At 39.7% G+C, this 20162-nt stretch overlaps 1 protein-coding gene across 1 annotated transcript in view; it reads right to left on the bottom strand.

The window, feature by feature from the left end:
• plcl1 (phospholipase C like 1) overlaps window positions 1–18724 on the bottom strand; it is a 116401-nt gene extending 97677 nt beyond the window's left edge. Inside the window, exon 1 of the mRNA XM_077536450.1 lies at window positions 17956–18724. Within this exon, the coding sequence (XP_077392576.1) occupies window positions 17956–18126 (171 nt within the window). The 5' untranslated portion in view covers window positions 18127–18724. The remainder of the gene's footprint in view (window positions 1–17955) is intronic.
• Window positions 18725–20162: the final 1438 nt, after the last annotated feature.

The raw sequence follows: 20162 nt of genomic DNA, 5'->3' as shown, positions 1-20162 counted from the left end.
CTTGTTTGGTTTTTGCTTGTGTTGCTGCTCTCTGGGTTAAAGTAGCAAATGTTTGAAGGTTGAAAAATAACAAGAAACCGTTGCAACTACACTGAAAAGAAAATGGTAATGTTGAATGTACTCAATTTTATTTCATCAAGTGGTTGCACACAATAAAATCATCTGGATACGTGCTTTATGTAGATGGCGGTATTGTTTGCTTAAAAAATATATATAATAATAAGAATCTGGAGCCAAATGATTTTATTTTGTAAAAATTCAATGTATCCAATACATCTGTTCCAATTGACATTAGTTGTCTGCATTAAGATAGCAGACTTGATTGATTGATTGATTGATTGATTGATTGATTGATTACTGCTGTCAACATTCAAATGTTCCCTCAATGATTAATCACAAAAATCATCGCATTAATCATGTATTAATGCCGATTAATCACACTATTCATTTTGACCGCAGATGATCCTTAGTTTGATAGCGGATGGTTATGTTAAAGGTAGCTTGTGTTTGAGCAGTAAACATAACTACATGCATTAATAAATGTTTGCGGATGACATTCAGACTATTGTTCATGTCAAACTACTGGGGTCCTTTTTTTTCCATTTTAAATTATGATTAGAAAAAGGGGAGTGTGTGAAGTGGATCAAAAAATGTTGAAGACGTCCTCATAACATTAAATATTGAAATAATTAACATATAACAGGTGTTCTTCATCTTTGGTAAACAAAAAAATGTTGATAAAAAGCTTTTTTGACTAAGTGATTAATCGAAATTCTAAGATGCAATTAATCTGATTTTAAAAATGTAATTGTTTGAAAGCTCTACTTCAATTACTAAATATTAATAATAATAATAATAGATGATGTAGATGTAGATAGATAAATAATAATAATAATAATAATAATAATAATAATAATAATAATAATAATAATAATAATAATAATAATAATAATAATAATAATAATAATTGCGGCGGCACGGTGCCCAAGTGGTTAGCACGCCCACCTCCCAGTTCTGAGGACTCCGGTTCGAGTCCAGGCTCCGGCCTTCCTGGGTGGAGTTTGCATGTTCTCCCCGTGCCTGCGTGGGTCTTCTCCGGGTACTCCGGTCTCCTCCCACATTCCAAAGACATGCATGGCAGGTTAATTGGGCGCTCCGAATTGTCCCTAGGTGTGCGTGTGAGTGTGGATGGTTGTTCGTCTCTGTGTGCCCTGCGATTGGCTGGCAACCAGTTCGGGGTGTACCCCGCCTACTACCCAAAGCCAGCTGAGATAGGCTCCAGCACCCCCCGCGACCCTTGTGAGGAATAAGCGGTCAAGAAAATGGATGGATAATAATTGCCCTGCAATTGGCTGGCAACCAGTTCAGGGTGTACACCGCCTACAGCCCGAAGCCGGTTGGGATAGGCTCCAGCACCCCCCGCGACCCTTGTGAGGACAAGCGATAATGAAAATGGATGGATGGATGGATGGATGGATGGATGGATATAATAATAATAATGATAATAATAATAATGATGATGATGATGATTATTATTATTATTATATGCATCAGCTAGGTGAGAAACATCTTAAAGCAAACATGCTATCGGGAGAACTATGTGAGCATGACAGGTAGACCTATAAGATTTTTTTTTCTAAGTGTGTTGATATTTGGTGTTTAAAGGGGTACTTCACTTATTTAACCCATTATAGCAATAAAAAGTTCATATTTTGTCTATAATTAATTAGATACTATCATTATTTTTCATGTACAAATAGTACCTTTAAATTAAAGACACATTTTGCAACTTGCGGTCGACTGAAAATGACTGAAATTCACAACGGCTCAGGTAACCAATCACAGCTCACCTGTTTTCTCGGTTTGGTCATGTGACATTCACAAGCTGAGCTGTGATTGGTTACCTGAGCCCTTGTGATGTAATTTTCAGTCGACAGCAAGTTGCAAAATGTGTTTTTAAAGGTACTGATTGTACGTGAAAAATAATGAAAGTATCAAATTAATTATAGACAAAATATGAACTTTTTACTGCTATAATGGGCTAAATAAGTGAAGTATCCCTTTAACGCATGCGGGAGGAATGACACTATTTTAAAAAATACTAACAGTAACACCATTTTTAAAACGTGATTTGGTATATGTTCTTTCTACATCACAGATTCACACCTTCCCAGCAATAAAAGGCCATTCACTGTAACAGCTCATTTTAAAATGAAAACTGAGAATTTTTACTTATACTAAAGTAACGAACTTAATAGATTAGGACAAAAAATATATATATTAGAATTTAAAAATGGCCGAATCAAAGCTTTAAAAATTATAGAAAATCATTTGGTAGGGATAATCACTCACCTTTTGGAACATGTGCTCGGAAGTGAGAACTTTAACCCATTAATAATCCATCCATCCATCCATTTTCTTGACCGCTTATTCCTCACAAGGGTGGCGGGGGCTGCTGGCGCCTATCTCAGCTGGCTCTGGGCAGTAGGCAGGGGACACTCTGGACTGGTTGCCAACCAATCGCAGCCCATTAATAATCATTAAAACAAAAGTATGTTTATTATTGAGCTGGTTGGGTTGTAGGACTGTCATGTTACATTTGCATGCTAACCAGTACGCGATGTGAAGCGAGTGCATGCAGGTGTACTTAATGTTACGTCCTGTGATTATGTAAAGTGATGTCCTCATCCAGCACAGAAGACGCTTTGTCCCCAATAGTCAGCAGCTGTGATGAGCTGATGTGACTGCACCAGCAGCAGCATGACACCACCTCACAGTGGGCCCTCAGTGGCCGCCATCGCTTTGCATGCACGCGCACACACACTGTCATTACTGTTGACCAGTGTCCACGAGTAAACAAATGATTGTTCTCGGCTTGGCACTGCGGGAAAGGATATGAGAGTCTGACAGAATGCAACAAAATGAGAACAAGGAAATAAGGCAATGTAAACATTTAAATGAACAGGAACAAAAAAAGAAATAAAGCAAAATAAAACACACAAGCCAAGTTTTAGATGGAGTGATCAGAAGCACGCACGCTGTGAGACATGGACAAAAATAAAATTCAGCAACTCAACCAAACTCCCCATGTGTACTTTACATGCAATTCCAACTCTGATTGCTTGTTGTTAGGTTATGTTTTTATGATTGTGTGCAAAATTGGGCAAAAAAAAAAGTACTCAAATTTAGACTACAATTGAAACTAGTGTAAATGTCCCGACAATAAATTTAACATTAGTCTAAAAATCAAAGAGAGTCTCCATGATGGATTTAACCCACAGGCTCTAAAAATGTTACTGGGTAATCTTTCAAAATATTTTCACTATATATTGTCAGAATACATTGCTTGGATGAAATGTATGCATTTGCACATGTTTGGAATAAATTATCACCTGACCAAAGCTGTTTACTTCCTGGTTACACCTCGAGAAGACGATGGCTTCCTCAACTCGTCCCAACATACATAAAACGTACATTTTCACCTTATGTGTCCATTTTTTAATTGATTATTTAAAGGGCTATCAATGACTGATTTTGATTTTTAGATGTCTGGGAAAATTTGGGATTAAATGGGATCATCTAAAATGTACAAAGGAAGAAAAAAAAAAACAAGACAATTTGAAGGCATCAGAAAAATGAAAATACTGTGGATGTATTTCCATAAATTCCACAATTTAGTCTTTAGTGAAGAAATTGGGGGTGTGGCTCTATTCAGCATTAACCAATCACATTCAAACCCACGTTAAATGGGCAACAAGACACACCTGCCACCTGTTAAAAGTAAGTTGTTCTACTACCTTATAATCACATTTTACAGCACAGTCCATGGTCCACAGAGTTTCCAAAAAATCCGAGGGGCTTGTGTTCAAAGGCAGGAGAAGGGTACAAGACCATTTCCAAGGCATTACATCTACACTATGAAATGCAGTCATCATCATGGTCAAGTGGAGAAAATACGGCACAACAGTACCAAGAACTGGATGTCCCTCCAAAATTGATGAAAACACGAGAAGAAAACTGGTCAGGGAGGCTGCCAAGAGGCTGACAGCCACATCAGAGCAGCTGCAGGAAATTCTGCCAGTACTGGCTGTTTATTACATGTGAAAACAATCCCCCCAACATCTTCATATATCTGAGCTATGGGCTAGTGTGGCAAGAGGGAAGTAAAAATATTCAAGCTTGGCTACATTTTACAAAAACGTATGTTGGAAAATGTGTTACGGTTCGGCAAGCATCATACTTTGGGGCTGCTTTTCTTCAGCTGGAACTGCGGCGTGAGTCAAGGTGGAGGGAATTATGAAGCGTACCGGTTCCAAATACCAGTCAGTGTTTCACTGAAGGCTTCTGATAGCAAGATGAAGGTAAAGTGGAATGTCATCATCAAAGTCCAGACCTTAATCTGATCGAACAATTGCGTAGTGATCTAAAGATGTCCTCGTAATCTGAACGTTTTTATGCAAACACTATAGGCAAACATTTCCACATCAAGATGTGCCAGACCGATTGACTCCTATCCCAAAAGAATGAGTGCTGTAATAAAAGCTAAAGATTCTGCAACACTTTGGACTTATGTTTAGAGTCAGATACACATTTTTGGAAACGTCAAAGATAAAACAGCCTTCAAAGTACTTAAGGAACAAGTTTTTGTAAACATTGAAGAGACTACATCAGAGGTTTCGTTTAAGAATGAGCAGTAAAAGACTTTTAGCGATAATTTAAAGTCTGCAATCCACCGAATATACTATGTGCTGTGGTAAACATTGAACCCAAATTTAGACGTTCCATTTATTGAACATACATATTCTCCTAAACAGCTACTACATCAGTGTCACTGGCGAATGGATGTCACCAAACACAAAACACCCGACCGCCCAACAACTTCACCCAGGCATCAAGAGGGTGCCGCATTTCAGAGGTGAACGCTGTTATAACTTTAATCTGTAAATCCCAGAAAACTAAATGTACAATAGAGCTATTTACCATGTGGCATGTGCAAAGTCATCACTGGCTAATTTAGCCACACACATTTAAAACAAGCGCCCATATAGAGATTCGATTGAATCATCAACAGGCTATGAAAATATTTCTTGAACTTAACTTTTATTCATCCAGGAAAGGCAATTGAGAACAGATTCTCATTTGCAACGCCACCCTGGAAAAATAGAAAAACAAAACACACTTCTCAATTAGCTTAGCGAGATCGCACGTGACTTGTCAAACACATTGGCAACCTTATTAACATTATTATAACAATCGTATTAGAAGCGAATGTTTGTATCACTGACAGCTAAAACTAGTAGATGCTAACACTGTAGCACGTCTTACATTTGAACATTGACATGGGACGGCTGCAGCCACCGCATTGAAGTACGTAAACCAGTCTTGCTACAAAGTCAGCGTTTATTAGCCCCACTGTTTCTTAACAGCTTACAAACATAATTTTGTCAAATTTTGGTTCTGTGGGGTTGGGATTTTGTTTTCTTTTGGTGTTTTTTGGGTGTTTGTCTGTGGTTGGTGTTTTTGTCATGTATTCATTGTTTATTTCCTTGTCTCGTTATGTCTAACCACGTCCACCTGAATGTGTCTTCCCTTCTCAGTGTGTGACCAATCAGTGCCCTCAGCCACTTGTTTTTACCCCCAGGTGTGTCTCCATAGGTCATTAGTGTTGGTGTATTTAGTCTGTTGTGTTTGTCCAGTTGGTGTGGGTGCATTGCTGGTGTTATGTGGGTCATGCTGGGTGTCTTGGCTGTTCAGCTTTGTCAAGTCAAGTCAAGTCAAGTCAAGTCAAGCCAAGCCAAGCCAAGCCAAGCCAAGCCAAGCCAAGCCAAGCCAAGCCAAGTCAAGTCAAGTCGAAGTCTTGGTCTCATCAGTCTCCTCATATTTGGGTCCACTTCTCTCACTCCACCCCAAACCAAAACAAATTTTACTCAACGCCAATGCAGATCTTTTAAGCGATTCTTTTGTCATGAGATTGTGCAGTATACAGACAATTAAGTGAGAATTAAGAGATGTGTGCCTTCACGTAGTACCGTGGAACGTACCCCAGTTTACAAACACTTCAATGTTAGAACTATTCAATTTAGAAATGACAGACCAAACTAAAATCGAACCTTATTGCAGTGTGTGAACATGTCATTAAATTGGCTCTGGAGCCCCGCAGCGCAGCCATTTTTGGGAGACTGATTGCTCTCTGCCAACTCATTGTGCTTAGTTGTGGTCTGTCACGACACGCTACGTTGGGACTCACTGTAGAATTTAGAAAAAAATATATTTGTGAGGAGTCCATCAATGGCGCTGCATGTTCCAGAACTTGATCACAAGTATGGCACAATCGCCAATATTGTGGGGGGAAATAGACATTTTTCCAGCTGCCAACATAAAACAAGAGAGTGAAATATTTTCAAAAGAACCTAGAGAAAGTTCTGGAGTCTGGACCAAGTTGAAAAGCTAACAGCTAGCTGATAATAGCAAAACCTTTACTAAAATAGTGATTTTTGTCAAGCTGGAGCCAATTGTATTTTTGCCAGTCACAAACGTTTCAATTTACAAACCTCATATAAGAACCAATTAAGTTTGTAAATCAAGGTTCCACTCTACACCGTTGTGCTGCATCATGCTGACTAGCAATACAGAGGTTTACGAAAAGAAGAGAAAAGCATTATTAATAGGACAAAAAAAGAAGTGTTATACAATAGGGATGTAACGATAAGGGCAATATTGTGATATCATGACTGACTAACCCCGGGTTTTCACCGGTTGCGGTTGCGGTGCGGTTGCGGTGCGGTCCGGCGACGCAAGCAATTAGATTCCATTCATTCGAATGGTGCAGTTTACACCGCTTGCGGGTGCGTTGCGTGTCGACTGCGGAAGGCCTGCGGCGTGCCGCAAGCCTTCCGCAAGGATAGACCTATTTTCTATTTTTGCCGGACGCCGCAGCGGTAGGCCTCCGGCAAATGGCAAGCTAGCACAAAACACATCGAGCGGGACAGGAAGACCGAGGCAGTTTCAAAATAAATTTCCGGTTACCTTTCAGAATAAAACACTCGCCAGCTCCTATTTCGCAAGCTTTCAGCAAAACGTGACGTGGGCGTCGCCGGGCCATGTGCTCATTCACGGTTTAGACACCAGCGAACATGGACGAGGAGAGGTTTATATTGGAGGTGGAAAACCACAAAATAATATATGACACGGCACATCCTTTTTATAAGGACTGTAATGTATTGTGAGTTTGATGTTCGCGATTGCTTGTTGTGCCCGTCTCGCTTGCCGTACTGAGCGGCAGCCGGACGCGGAAGACAGAAATAAAGAGTGGACCCGCACTGACCCGACTCTCGTTATTAATATACTTTACAAGGACAACCAAAAAAAGGATGCTGCATGGAATCTCATAGCAGAAGAAGAAGAAAATGTTAAATAAAAAGAAGTCCACCTCTCGTTGTGAAATGCCACATGATCGCGCGCGCGCGGTCCCGCGAGACACGTTGGGAAGTGTGCGGCGACGGAGCTGCCGGACCGCAGCTGTGCGGAGCCGGTGTGGATTGACAAAAAAATTGACCCGTCCGGAGCACGCAGTCAAGACGCACCGCACCGCAATCGCACCGCAATCGCACCGCAACCGCATCCAGTGAAAACCCGGGGTTACCCCTGTGACAGCGTTCTGTGACACGAGTTCTGGTCCGGTGTTGGACGAGAGGAAAATAGTCCAGTAAGCTGGCTAGGGTCACTGAAATGAAGCGTTTTTCTTCTAAAAACAATTTGTGTTCAAACGAGTGATACATTTGCACACTTAACTCCTTTCTGAAAAAAGTCATTATTGCCGTCTATCAGCTGCATGCGGGGCGCCGCACAGTGATACGAACGAACAGAAAACTAGTGCCCGGCGGTAATGGCGTCTGACTTTTTTCAGAAAGGAGTTTTGTATGCAAATGTATCACTCTTTTGAACACAAATTGTTTTTTGAAGAAAAACGCTTTATTTAGGTGACCCCAGACAACTTGCTGGACTATTTTCCTCTCGTCCAACACCGGACCAGAACTCGTGTCACAGAACGCTTTCAGGGGTAAGTCAGTGCTGATCGCACACACTGGAGTTGAGGATGAAATAGAGATTCATGTCAAAAAATCCGAACGATCCCTTTAACCTAGCAGACTTTTGTTAGATGAAACTAGAATTTGGTTGAACATTTTGGTGCATACTGGTTACAAGTCGACTGGGGGGGGGCCTTGGGATTTTTTTCATTTTTTGAGTGGTACGTGTGATTATTAAATACTTTGTGTAACCTTAGTGTGCACTACAGTCTATCACTCTCAAGTCCACGAAAAAGTATTTAAAAAAAATGAAAAAGGAAAAAGCACGTAATTTTTAACCTACGGTGGCGTGTGACCTTCATTGCAAAAATTTGTTAGCGGTCAGGAGTCACTTGCAGCTAGCAATTAGAGCAATTAAGATAAATGTTTTTTTGTTGCCTCTCACTCAAAGCTTGTTTGTTTGATCTGCAATACAACTATGGCACTGGCAAAGAAATGGAATCTGGAGCTCGGCAATACAGAGACCCATCAATACATACTTTTGTTTTGTTTTTAAGTCAATTTTCTATAACATCATCTCCTTTTTCCTTTACAGCCCTAAACCAGTCACATAGTTTTGTATGTTTTGCTCACACTTCTTTTTTTTTGTTTCATGAAAAGTGGTAGTTTGGGAGATTCTACCCATCGCCATATACTGTATGAAACAGCATATGTATTTTTGTAAAACTTCTCATTAATGTGAAGAAAAAATGTCTTGTTGATGCTATGCTGTGTTGTATCATACTCCACTTGATTGATATCTGAGACATTTCAAATGTTCCTCCAGCTCGTTTCATTTTTTTTTTCCATAATTGTCACCCGCCTGCAAGTCATATGCCCACGCCACATCTCGCCAGATGGCTTCACGATGAACGACGTTTCGATGACCATAACACCCCCCAATACCCCCACCCCCATCAGCATGATGTCATTAACATCACACTGCCCACCTATTTGCATGATTCGGTGACATTTGAACACACACAGATTTCAAGACACACTTAGTTGCTAGGAATCTGCGAGTGACTCAGTGAAAAACTGATTGGATTACCACTAGTGCTATTAGTTCAGTCTGGAGTTTATTTTTATAAGATTTTTCCTATATCTACACACCATTCTCCAACTACTGTAATAGACAGACAGCATAATACGTGAATATCTCTCGCACAGTATTGTGCGCTAACCTAATCCTTGTTAATCCCACACTATCAGTAACCATCACCACAATTGCCTGCTGGCAGTTTACACGCTAACATGGCGAGCTAATTGAATGATGCTGGCTCACATTGATCTCACAGCCTGAGGCTGATCTGAGGTGTTTAACCTGATCGAAATTAACAGTATGCTGTGATTTATACGAGGCTATGTGGCGGAATTTCCATCATGGCACAGCTGTGCACAAATTACAGAGTCAATTGTGTCAGTTGTCAGAGTCAATTGAGTCAGTTTCAATGCTTATTTTTTAATTAATCAGTTCAGTATGTAAGACATCGTATCACAATGCGAGATAAAGTCACGTTCAAAAGTATTGGAATGGCAAAGTCAGTTCCTCTAAACTTGCCAGCAAGCTGAATTCTCGCGGTATTTGTGAACAAATACTACGAGAATCCATCTTGTACTGCTCCTGCTGATACGTTCCCAATCTACCTTTTTGAGGTCGGACCAATCAGGCGTTGTTTAGGGCGGGGCATGCAGCTGTGACGAAACCAGGAAGCGCCGACGCCAGGGGAAACAAACAAACCTAACAGATGAGTGGACGCTGCAATTAGTTCTGTTCTCGCAGAATTAATCACCTTCTCCATGTTGAATGTTGAAAAGCAAGAGGCGCTTCGTGCATTTTTATCTGGTAAAGATGTTCGTGCTTTTTTTTTTTTTTTTTTTTTTTTTTTTTTTTAATCAATGCGTCGCAGGCTTGATGTAAATATTGCAAGTCAGGTTATGACACCAAATATTGACTGTTATTCACTTTAAGTTAATTTAATAATGTCTGTTCAACTATTTCTGCTCACTTAAAAAGTGGGTGACTTCAAACAAAAGATGCTCTTTCCTGAAAATAACACCGATAAACAAAAATGCCATGAAATAAAATTTGGAATTCTGGACATTTGTCTTACATTCATCTTTTGATCTGAAACTCTAATGTCTTCAGCATACTGAGCAACAAAAAAACAAAGGCCGTTCCAATACTTTTGGAGGGGACTTCACAGCGTCCCCATGCTACGTCACTAATGTAAATGTTTTGGGCATGTGGGAGGAAGCCCATCCATCCATCCATTTTCTTGACCGCTTATTCCTCACAAGGGTCGCGGGGGCTGCTGGCGCCTATCTCAGCTGGCTCTGGGCAGTAGGCGGGGGACACCCTGGACTGGTTGCCAACCAATCGCAGGGCACACAGAGACAAACAACCATCCACACTCACACGCACACCTAGGGACAATTGGAGCGCCCAATTAACCTGCCATGCATGTCTTTGGAATGTGGGAGGAGACCGGAGTACCCGGAGAAGACCCACGCGGGCACGGGGAGAACATGCAAACTCCACCCAGGAAGGTCCGAGCCTGGACTCGAACCGGAGACCTCAGAACTGGGAAGCGGACGTGCTAACCACTCGACTACCGTGCCGCCCTGGGAGGAAGCCGTAAGTATTTATTTTAAATTATTTATTTATTTATTTATGTATTTAAGGGTGTCAGGCTATTACATTTTTTTATTCGGAATCAATCGCATGACTTTAATAGTTAACTCACGATTCATCGCAAATTTTATAACTGTTCTTAATGTACAATAAAATGCACAATAATGTTTTCTAAGTTTTTAACATGGAAATAATGTTAAACTAAAATATGGTGTAATAACCTTATTTATTGATTGATTGAATTATTTTCTATTTTATTATCTGTTCTCATTGCTGCTGAACATGTAAATTTCCCAGAGGGAGCCATCCCAAAGGGATCAATAAAGTCAAGTCTAAGTCTAAGTCTATGGCTGCATCTTTTAGTCATTGATACAGTAATTCATAGTAATTCATAAAATTGAGTTAAAATTAAAAAGATGTATTGTACTGTAAAAAATGAGTGATATTAATTTGTCATTGGTCGTTCATTTTTCTGCCACTAGATGGCATAATTGCATTTGTAAGAGGTTAGTGACATTTCAGTGCATTTTTCTTTTTATATTAACTCATTCGCTCCCAGCCATTTTCACAGAAGCAATCATAAAATTGAGTTAAAATTAAAAAGATGTATTGTACTGTAAAAAATGAGTGATATTAATTTGTCATTTGTCGTTCATTTTTTGCCAATAGATGGCATAATTGCATTTGTAAGAGGTTAGTGACATTTCAGTGCATTTTTCTTTTTATATTAACTCATTCGCTCCCAGCCATTTTCACAGAAGCAATCATAAAATTGAGTTAAAATTAAAAAGATGTATTGTACTGTAAAAAATGAGTGATATTAATTTGTCATTGGTCGTTCATTTTTCTGCCACTAGATGGCATAATTGCATTTGTAAGAGGTTAGTGACATTTCAGTGCATTTTTCTTTTTATATTAACTCATTCGCTCCCAGCCATTTTCACAGAAGCAATCATAAAATTGAGTTAAAATTAAAAAGATGTATTGTACTGTAAAAAATGAGTGATATTAATTTGTCATTTGTCGTTCATTTTTTGCCAATAGATGGCATAATTGCATTTGTAAGAGGTTAGTGACATTTCAGTGCATTTTTCTTTTTATATTAACTCATTCGCTCCCAGCCATTTTCACAGAAGCAATCCCGTTCCTGTTTTACTGGATTTTGACTGATTTTGCAAGGCCCGCAAAATATTGTGTTCAATTGCTATAAAAAGAAATGGAACTTATATCAAAAGAAAGATTGAAGCCTCTTCAATCATCAGGAAAAAAATAGTATATTTCTATGTTTCCATTATGCACCAATTAGCATTAGAATATAGCTAAGTTTAATCAATTTTCACAAATCTATTTAGAATTGTGAGTAATTGAGCTGTTTTTCAACATGGTCCTGGTTGATCTCCTTTGCTCTGCTCACACCTGCTGGCTGTTTGTGTAATAACTACCATTTCTGTTTGTGTAATAACTACCATTTCTGTTTGTGTAATAACTACCATTTCTGCAACTGATCTTTGCAGTTGAGAGGCTGCAAAAAAACAAAGAAACGTATAAATACGTCTTTGGGACACGTAAACCATTTAAAAAAACGTATTTATACCTCTTTGGGACACTTGGGACAAAAAAAATTTAAAACGTGTTTATACGTTTTTGGGAGCAAAGAGCTATCTAATCTTTAATATTTCCACAAATATATGCATTATTATTAAATTTATTACTGCCAAATTTTGACATGTCTGCTGCGTTGCAACTAGAATTTCCCCAGTACAGGCTTTCCAAGTATGGGGCTGACATTAATCGCGCATTTAAAAAATTAGTGGCATTAAAGGAACATTATATTAACTAAAAATTAACACACTAATTTTTATACCCCTAAAAATTAAATATTGACAAGAGTTGGGATTCCAGGTCTAGAAACTAAAAACCCTGAAACTGTTGGCTTTAGCAGGTGCTCAACAGGTGGCGACGAGCTTGTTTACCTGCCAGGTGAGTAGAAGCACCTTTTGACTTTCTGGATTTGAATTCCTCAACCCTGTATAATATGTCTCCGATGTTTTTGAAATCATCAAACAGTTAAGTCTTTTAAATATCAAATGAACAGTTTGCATTGAAGCTAACGATCATGTATTTATATGTAGTTTGCTAAACAGCAAAGAAAATTGTAATTCTTAAAGAAACATAACAAAAAACATATGGTTTAGTAAACAATCAAGTCCAAAGAGCATTTGAGAAAAATCAAAAACAGTTTAGTCTTCAATATGCTGTATACACAAACACTGAAGATAACACACATTTTTGTAAACATTAAATACAATTTGCAGTCATCAGTGAGCCAAACCTGATTTTTCATAAACTCAAAGAAAATTTAAAGTCTTCTAGTGACTTTAGACACATTTAGTCTGTTCCTATAACATTTTAGCCGTTTTTTTTTTTTTTCATTATAAAAAAGTAGTGAATGAATTTGTGTTCTTTTCCCACACCATGATGTCATGCTATTTGTGTACACAGCTAGCACTGCGTCAAGCCGCATCAGAACTCACCCAGCCATCCTGTATCATGGAGAATTGAATTGGACCATTTGATGGAAATGTTGAGCGGTTTCTAGTGGCGATGGTCATGTGACACAGATGGGAACAGCATGAACTTGTATACTAGAAGGTGTTCATAATTCATCTGAGTTACATAAACTCATAATAGTGTTCAAACATTCAGGAGAGTCTGAGTCAGAGTTTAGAAGTTTAGAGCACTGATGTCCAATAAAAACGATTGCAAAGATTGTCGAAAATTATGAGATTTCTTAATATTCCGTTCTTGTTTTCCTTGCCGGCAATGACGTGCGATATTGGGGTTCCTAGTGCTGGCCAGGGAAGTGATGATGTCGTGACTACTTCAGACAAACTTCATTCAAAGCAACTTGCTGAGGCATTTAAGTAGCATGAATTACAACAAAACAAGACTCAGCTGCAGGTTATACATAACCAGAACAAGCTGTTAAAGTTCATGATGATGATCATAGTGACGATTATCAGGAATGTGACTTGCCTACACATTCTTTTGCTCAATCACTACATCCATGCAACTAAACAAGATGCCCTTTAATTTCCTGTTTGTGTATTAAAAGATGAACAAACACAAGTCTGTGTATTAGTCAACCATTTTCCGTGTAGCAGTGGTCGAGCTAGTGTCAGTCTGTCACCGGAAGGTAGCACAGTTTTAGTTAGTTAGCTTCAAAATAAAAGCCAAAGTGGAAGTGCATTTACGGTCTGTGTTTCCAAAGGGGTCGCCATTGTAGAATGATGTCACATTGTAGTCCGTCAATGAAGTCAGGGTACTTTTTTTTTTCCAGACTTTGCAAGTGGCATTTCCGAGTTCAAGGGGGCATTGCCGTACACACTGAATTCAGAAAAGTCAGACTTCCGACCACCATTGAATGCAGCATTACTGCTCCACCTCATCATTGTGGAAAAAAAGCAGGCAGTTACCAGGTCACAATCCCAGGTGAATGAAACAGCTGGAATCAGAAACAAAAATGAGGAAATTGTGAAGGTGACTCTTTTCCAACTAATAGTGGTGTACCTGTACATGTAACCCAATTTTGCTTATCAGACTCAAACCCAAGACTACTATGCCAATAGAGGGTTATGAAATTATTGCCTTGTTATGGGCGGGGCATCTCTTAACCAAACAGATGGCAGTTTTAATCCAATGTTTGGTCAAACTGACCCAACCTCTGACATAACTGTGTCGACCCATATTGATTACTGTATATACTAAATAATAAAAAAAAATTAAAAAAATTAAAATGACTAAAATAAATACTGTTGTGCAAGTTTTGTTTCCTCATACAGTACAATTTAAATTCATATAAGTCAATTTTATTCATGTAAAGTCACATTTTTTTTGTTAATTCCCATACATTTCCAAACATATGGTTTCCACCTTAAATGTCATTATTATTATTTTTTAATTATTTTAGCAATGTTAGTAATTTTTTGCAGTTACAAACAGTAAAGATAAATCTGATTTATCAGATAGATGCATTATTTATTTATTTAATATCGCAAGTGATTGATCACCTCTTTTTTTTTTTATTCAATACAAAAAATACCAATTACTGAAAGCTGGGAATGTGACCTGGTCAAGTTCTCCCACTGACAGTGATATGATGCGGTGTCACCTCTCAGTGGGTGCCGACGGGGCAACGTTGTCACAGATGACTGAGCCCATCACTGACATGGCGCTTCTCATCTGCCACTTCCTGTCAGCGGTGCTGAGACAGGGCGATCTGTTCATCTGGCTTTTTGCAGATGGACAGGTTGCTGTCACGGACCGTTGATGGGAGATATAAAGACGGATGTTTGCTTTGCGTAGTGAAATGAGCCGGTCTTGAACACCTGGAGTAAAAGTGCGGGCATCATAAATGGATTTCTTTATCGATTTCAACATTTTTACCAATCATGCGGAATTGTAATCAAAACATGTTGAAGCTATGGAGGCAGAATGGAGTGAGTGCTCTCCTTGGCAGCAACCAGCAGAGGGCACAATTAATTCAGACCCAGTAAGTTTGTACTGCAGTGGCTTTTACACTGCCTGTTAAAGCCAGAATTTTCTGTCTAAGGCTTTTGTGCATAAATGGGACTGTAACAGAATAGATCAAGTATATGTGGTAAATTCCCAACTTCAGAGCCATTCAGCAAGCCGTAGTCCCAAGACTGACCTGTGAGAGGCAGCACATAATACAGGACTCATAGTATTAACATTAGAACAGAAGAAGAAATAGATAGATAGATAGATAGATAGATAGATAGATAGATAGATAGATAGATAGATAGATAGATAGATAGATAGATAGATAGATAAAAATTAAAAAGAAAAAACAAATACGCTAACCAGTGTGTAACTTGCAGTGTCATTTATCCTTTCTTCCCGCCCTCCAACATCCTCTCTCGTGAAGGTTGCTACACTATATGTGGAGAGCACACGCTATGTATGAAAGCTCACTGCATTCAAATGAATATTAAATTCAACTGTTCAGCAGTAAATTAAAAAAACAACAACAACAACAACAACAACTAAGCAGTGTAACAAATGTATTTGTTTAGCCTACTCACTGTTGTTCTCTCACTCTGTCCAAGCAAGAGTTTGCTAACATGGACACCGGATGAGAGAAAATACCCAGGTTACCTTAGTGCTAGCTAGCAGCTGGTATGACACAAGTGGATTGATTTAAAATTTGTCCAAAAGAACACTGTGGATTCTACTGCTGGCCAGTGTAAAGTGATGGATCCTGGGGGTTAAACCATCCATCCATCCATTTTCTTGACCGCTTAACCTCACAAGGGTCACGGGGGTGCTGGCGCCTATCTCAGCTGGCTCTGGGCAGTAGGCAGGGGACACCCTGGACTGGTTGCCAGCCAATCGCAGGGCACACAGAGACGAACAACCATCCACACTCACAAGCACACCTCGGGACAATTTGGAGCGCCCAATTAACCTGCCATGCATGTCTTTGGAATGTGGGAGGAGACCGGAGTACCCGGAGAAGACCCACGCAGGCACGGGGAGAACATGCAAACTCCACCCAGGAAGGCCGGAGCCTGGACTTGAACCAGAGTCCTCAGAACTGGGAGGTGGACGTGCTAACCACTTAACCACCGTGCCGCCCGGGGTTAAACTATTTTAATTAAAAATATATATATATATACCGGTGTATATATAGAAAAACTTCCATAGATTGACGTGGATGTGTTCACCTATCGTGTGCACTCCGATATGTTATTCAAAATGTGAATTTGAGACTTGGTACTCGCTGGTTAAATGGTCAACGAATCGCTAAGGCAGATTTTGGATTCAGATCCAACTCTCATATATTATTTAAGTTTTTATGCTAGAGCTTAACCGCAATCCCAGTGAAAATAAGAGATAATGAAAATGGATGGCTGACAAACAATAAGCAAGTTTCTTCAAACGACGAGCCCTTAATATGGCGCCACATGTTTGAGTTTAGCTACATGAGCCAAGCACACACTTGATGACAAATGAGACATGAAGTGTAATGATGGCCAAACATGATCCTCCTCCTCACTTCTTCACCCTACTTCTTACTCACCTGCAACCTGAGCACAGGTGAACATGGAAAAGCATGAGGTCAACTGTACAGAGGTGAGAGCTCTGGAGCTGGACCATCAGAACATAACCAGAACCAAAGATGGGCAACCTATCACCCCCGTGGGCCAAATGCAGCCAGTAATAGCATTTGATCAGTTCCACCGTTAACAGCCTTAAAACAAAAAAGCATCAATGGCACACCAAGCAAAGATAAGGGTTGGTAAAATGAGACCTTTCTGCAACGTTTTTCATCTGTTACCAGGGTGCACATTGGTCCCCAGGTCAAACCTTAGGGACCCGTATAAGGTACAGCCATCAATCTTTAAGTCCCATAGTATCATTTTAAATTCAAAAGAACCTAATCAAAGGAATGCTCCAAATTTGTTGCACCTATTTTGGAAAGTCACTTTATTTTGTTTCCCAAACATTTAAAATGGTATCTCTGATAAAAGTGAAGATACATGTATATACACATGTGCGCTCTCTGTCAGTGCCTGTCACTGTTCAATAAAAAGCATGTATCGCCACATTTTCGGTGTTTTTGGGCTTAGATTGGTTTTAAGGTGGCCAACGGACTTGTGTGAATCTTAATCACTCTACCTGTGACTATGTTATCACTATGAAATAAAAAGTATAAGCAAAACACAAATTATTATTTTTTCTTTTTATTATTATTAAATGCTATCAACTAACACAAAATATGGAGGAACATATGGTTTTAATCAGACCACAACATATTAGCTTTGTGCCTGTCATTGTCTGATTAAATGCATTTATTTTTTGCCCATTTCAATTGAAACAAAATCAGATTTTATTTTTGTTTAATAACTAAAAACTTGAATGTGCTTTTTATTAGAGAGCAACAATGTGTGTTGTCTTAGTGCCTGTCAATCTAGAAGCATATAGTGTATCTCCAGATTTGTTTGCAAATTTGTATTTCCAAAATTTTGTTTGATTTTTTTTTTTTCGTTTTTGTGTAAAAACACAAATTGTACGTTTTTTTTGCTACTACATTAAAATAAGTCAGAGATATTCCTAATAATAATAATGAGTACTTTTGACTTTGACTACATCTGATTTATAATTGAAACTTAAACAAAGCCTTGCCGCTTTACATTGACACCAAAAAAAAGTACAGTATATCTTTCTGACCTTTATGATGCTGCTACGGCGTGGTGCTGCCTTCACGGACTCCAGCAGCATGGTCTCCGGGTCCTGACCGCCCCCGCCGGCCAGGACCACACCGCTGCGCCGGCCGCGGGACACTCTGGCCGGGATAAAGTCCGCCGCTCCGTCGCTGCACAGTCCTTCGCGCTCGGACATATTGAGGCGGCTCGAGTCGGTGATTTGCAAGAGGAAATGAATCAACCTGTGGAAAGTTTGCCTCGGGTGTGCTTGAATGCCATTTAAATGTTCAAATAAAGAAGAACGATCAAACGTGGGAGTGCGCGCGCGCGTGGTCTTGAATCACGACCGCATCCATCCACGAGCTGCCTTCACTGTTTGGGTCCTTGAACGCACCCGGCCGTGTCTGTGTTTGGTTCTTTTGGAGCAAACCAGACTGGTGCGCTCCCCCCTGGTGGAGCGCAACAAGTCCTCCCAGCCCTTCGGCGTGGGGAGGAGGGGGTCCGCGAGCGTGCGTCAAAACCCGCCCACGTCGGTCACGGTGCACTTGCAAGTGGACCCAATCCAAATAGGTCCCGAACCCGGCGCTTGGCTCGGTCGCGTCTTCTCCGATGTCAAAGTGCACGAAGGAAGCCAAGTTAAAAGAAGTAGAAAAAGCAGCGATTCGACCTCTTCTGTGCGCATGGCCGAGATTCCACCGCACCCACCACAACAAAAAGGTGCTGCTGGTACCGACTGGGCTGCACTGTTCACGGCACCAGCGAGCGACTTTTGACGGCGAAACCGAATAACAATTGACACGCGCCTGCCTCCTCCTTCCTTCAAGACCCGCCCTGACGGTGACCTCAATCGTGATTGACGTGCGTTTTGACCAATGGGCGTAAGCCAAATCGAGCGAGTCCTGAAGAAACAAGGATCATTGATCCAAAAAGTCACAAATAACTTGCTTACTTCATTGGTTAAAAGCACTGATTCCCATTCACTGTTCCGCGAGAGAGCCTCAGGTGTGCTATGAGAAAATTGCACGTTACTGTAGGCTAATGGTGACAAGTAATGAATGTGCTGAAAAAGTAGATGTTTCATGTGTTTGTACTTTACTGGATTTTTTTCTTTTTCTAACAGTTTTTAAGTCCTGTATTTCAAACATTTGTCATTTCTACTCGTTAATTTGTCAAAAGAGGTTATACTTACTTTTTTTCAAGCTCCACAGATGACAGCATAACGTAGAAAGCTAGTCTTCTTGATGGACTAATCGTGTGAGGAGGGGTCAAATTTGTGTTAATAATCCAAAAATATATTTTCTATACTGGTTGTCCTCATTGGTTCGTGGATTAGCTGGAGACTGACCCAGTTTGCTTTTGAGCAAGAGGCGGGGCACACCTTAGACTGGTCGCCAGTCAGTCGCGATCTGTCGTCTCACTCAATGGTAACTAATAGGTGAGAGTGATGGCATGTCAATGTTGTGACGTCACATTCGCCCCAAACAAGGCGATGAGTATTAAAATTAATGAGCCAAAATATTTGGAAAATACACAAATAGACACAAAAAAATGACACCAGCTATTTAACAAAGTGTACAATAATGTTCCGTTTCCCCATCAATACCTCGAAATGTACACTTCAAAAGAAAAAAAAAACAATTCCAAATTATGAACATCTGCACAATTCAATACACTATCAAAAATTGCTTTGTACTATTTTATTGCTAATTAACATTTTAAAACAAACCATTTAAAATTGTAACTTGTTGAGCAGGTGTATAAACATGACCTTTGATTTAGATTCAAATTCAGTGGGGCGTAGACCGACATCAAGGTCAAACAATCCTGAATTGAAAACAATACAGCTTCATAATATACACGTCCTCACGATGTCTAAATCATGCTTTTCAATAGTTAAGGAAAATGCAAACATTAATGAACAAATAAATCTTGGATTCACAGGATTCCGCTACAGTAACTGACTTGCAAACAGTTTGAAATATCATAAAATTCTTGGCAGTGGTAAAAAATAAATAAAAATACTCCTGCAAGTTTGAGCACCATCATTTGAGCTTCGTGTGTCCAATCATCTCACCTTTGACCTCAGCATTTGTTGCGTTACATCCACACCTGATAATATCCTTGCTTCCACATCTTTAAACAATCCCAGTACATTTTGACTCGTGGGTCCTTCCTGGACCTTTGAACCAAACTTCCAGCGTTGAAATCAATTCGTAAAAGAAAAAGAAATGT

This window comes from Festucalex cinctus, chromosome 11 (genome assembly GCF_051991245.1).
Source record: "Festucalex cinctus isolate MCC-2025b chromosome 11, RoL_Fcin_1.0, whole genome shotgun sequence".
Taxonomy (NCBI): Eukaryota; Metazoa; Chordata; class Actinopteri; order Syngnathiformes; family Syngnathidae; genus Festucalex; species Festucalex cinctus.
Note: the sequence above shows the minus strand (reverse complement) of the source record. Positions and strands in the feature narration are given on the sequence as shown.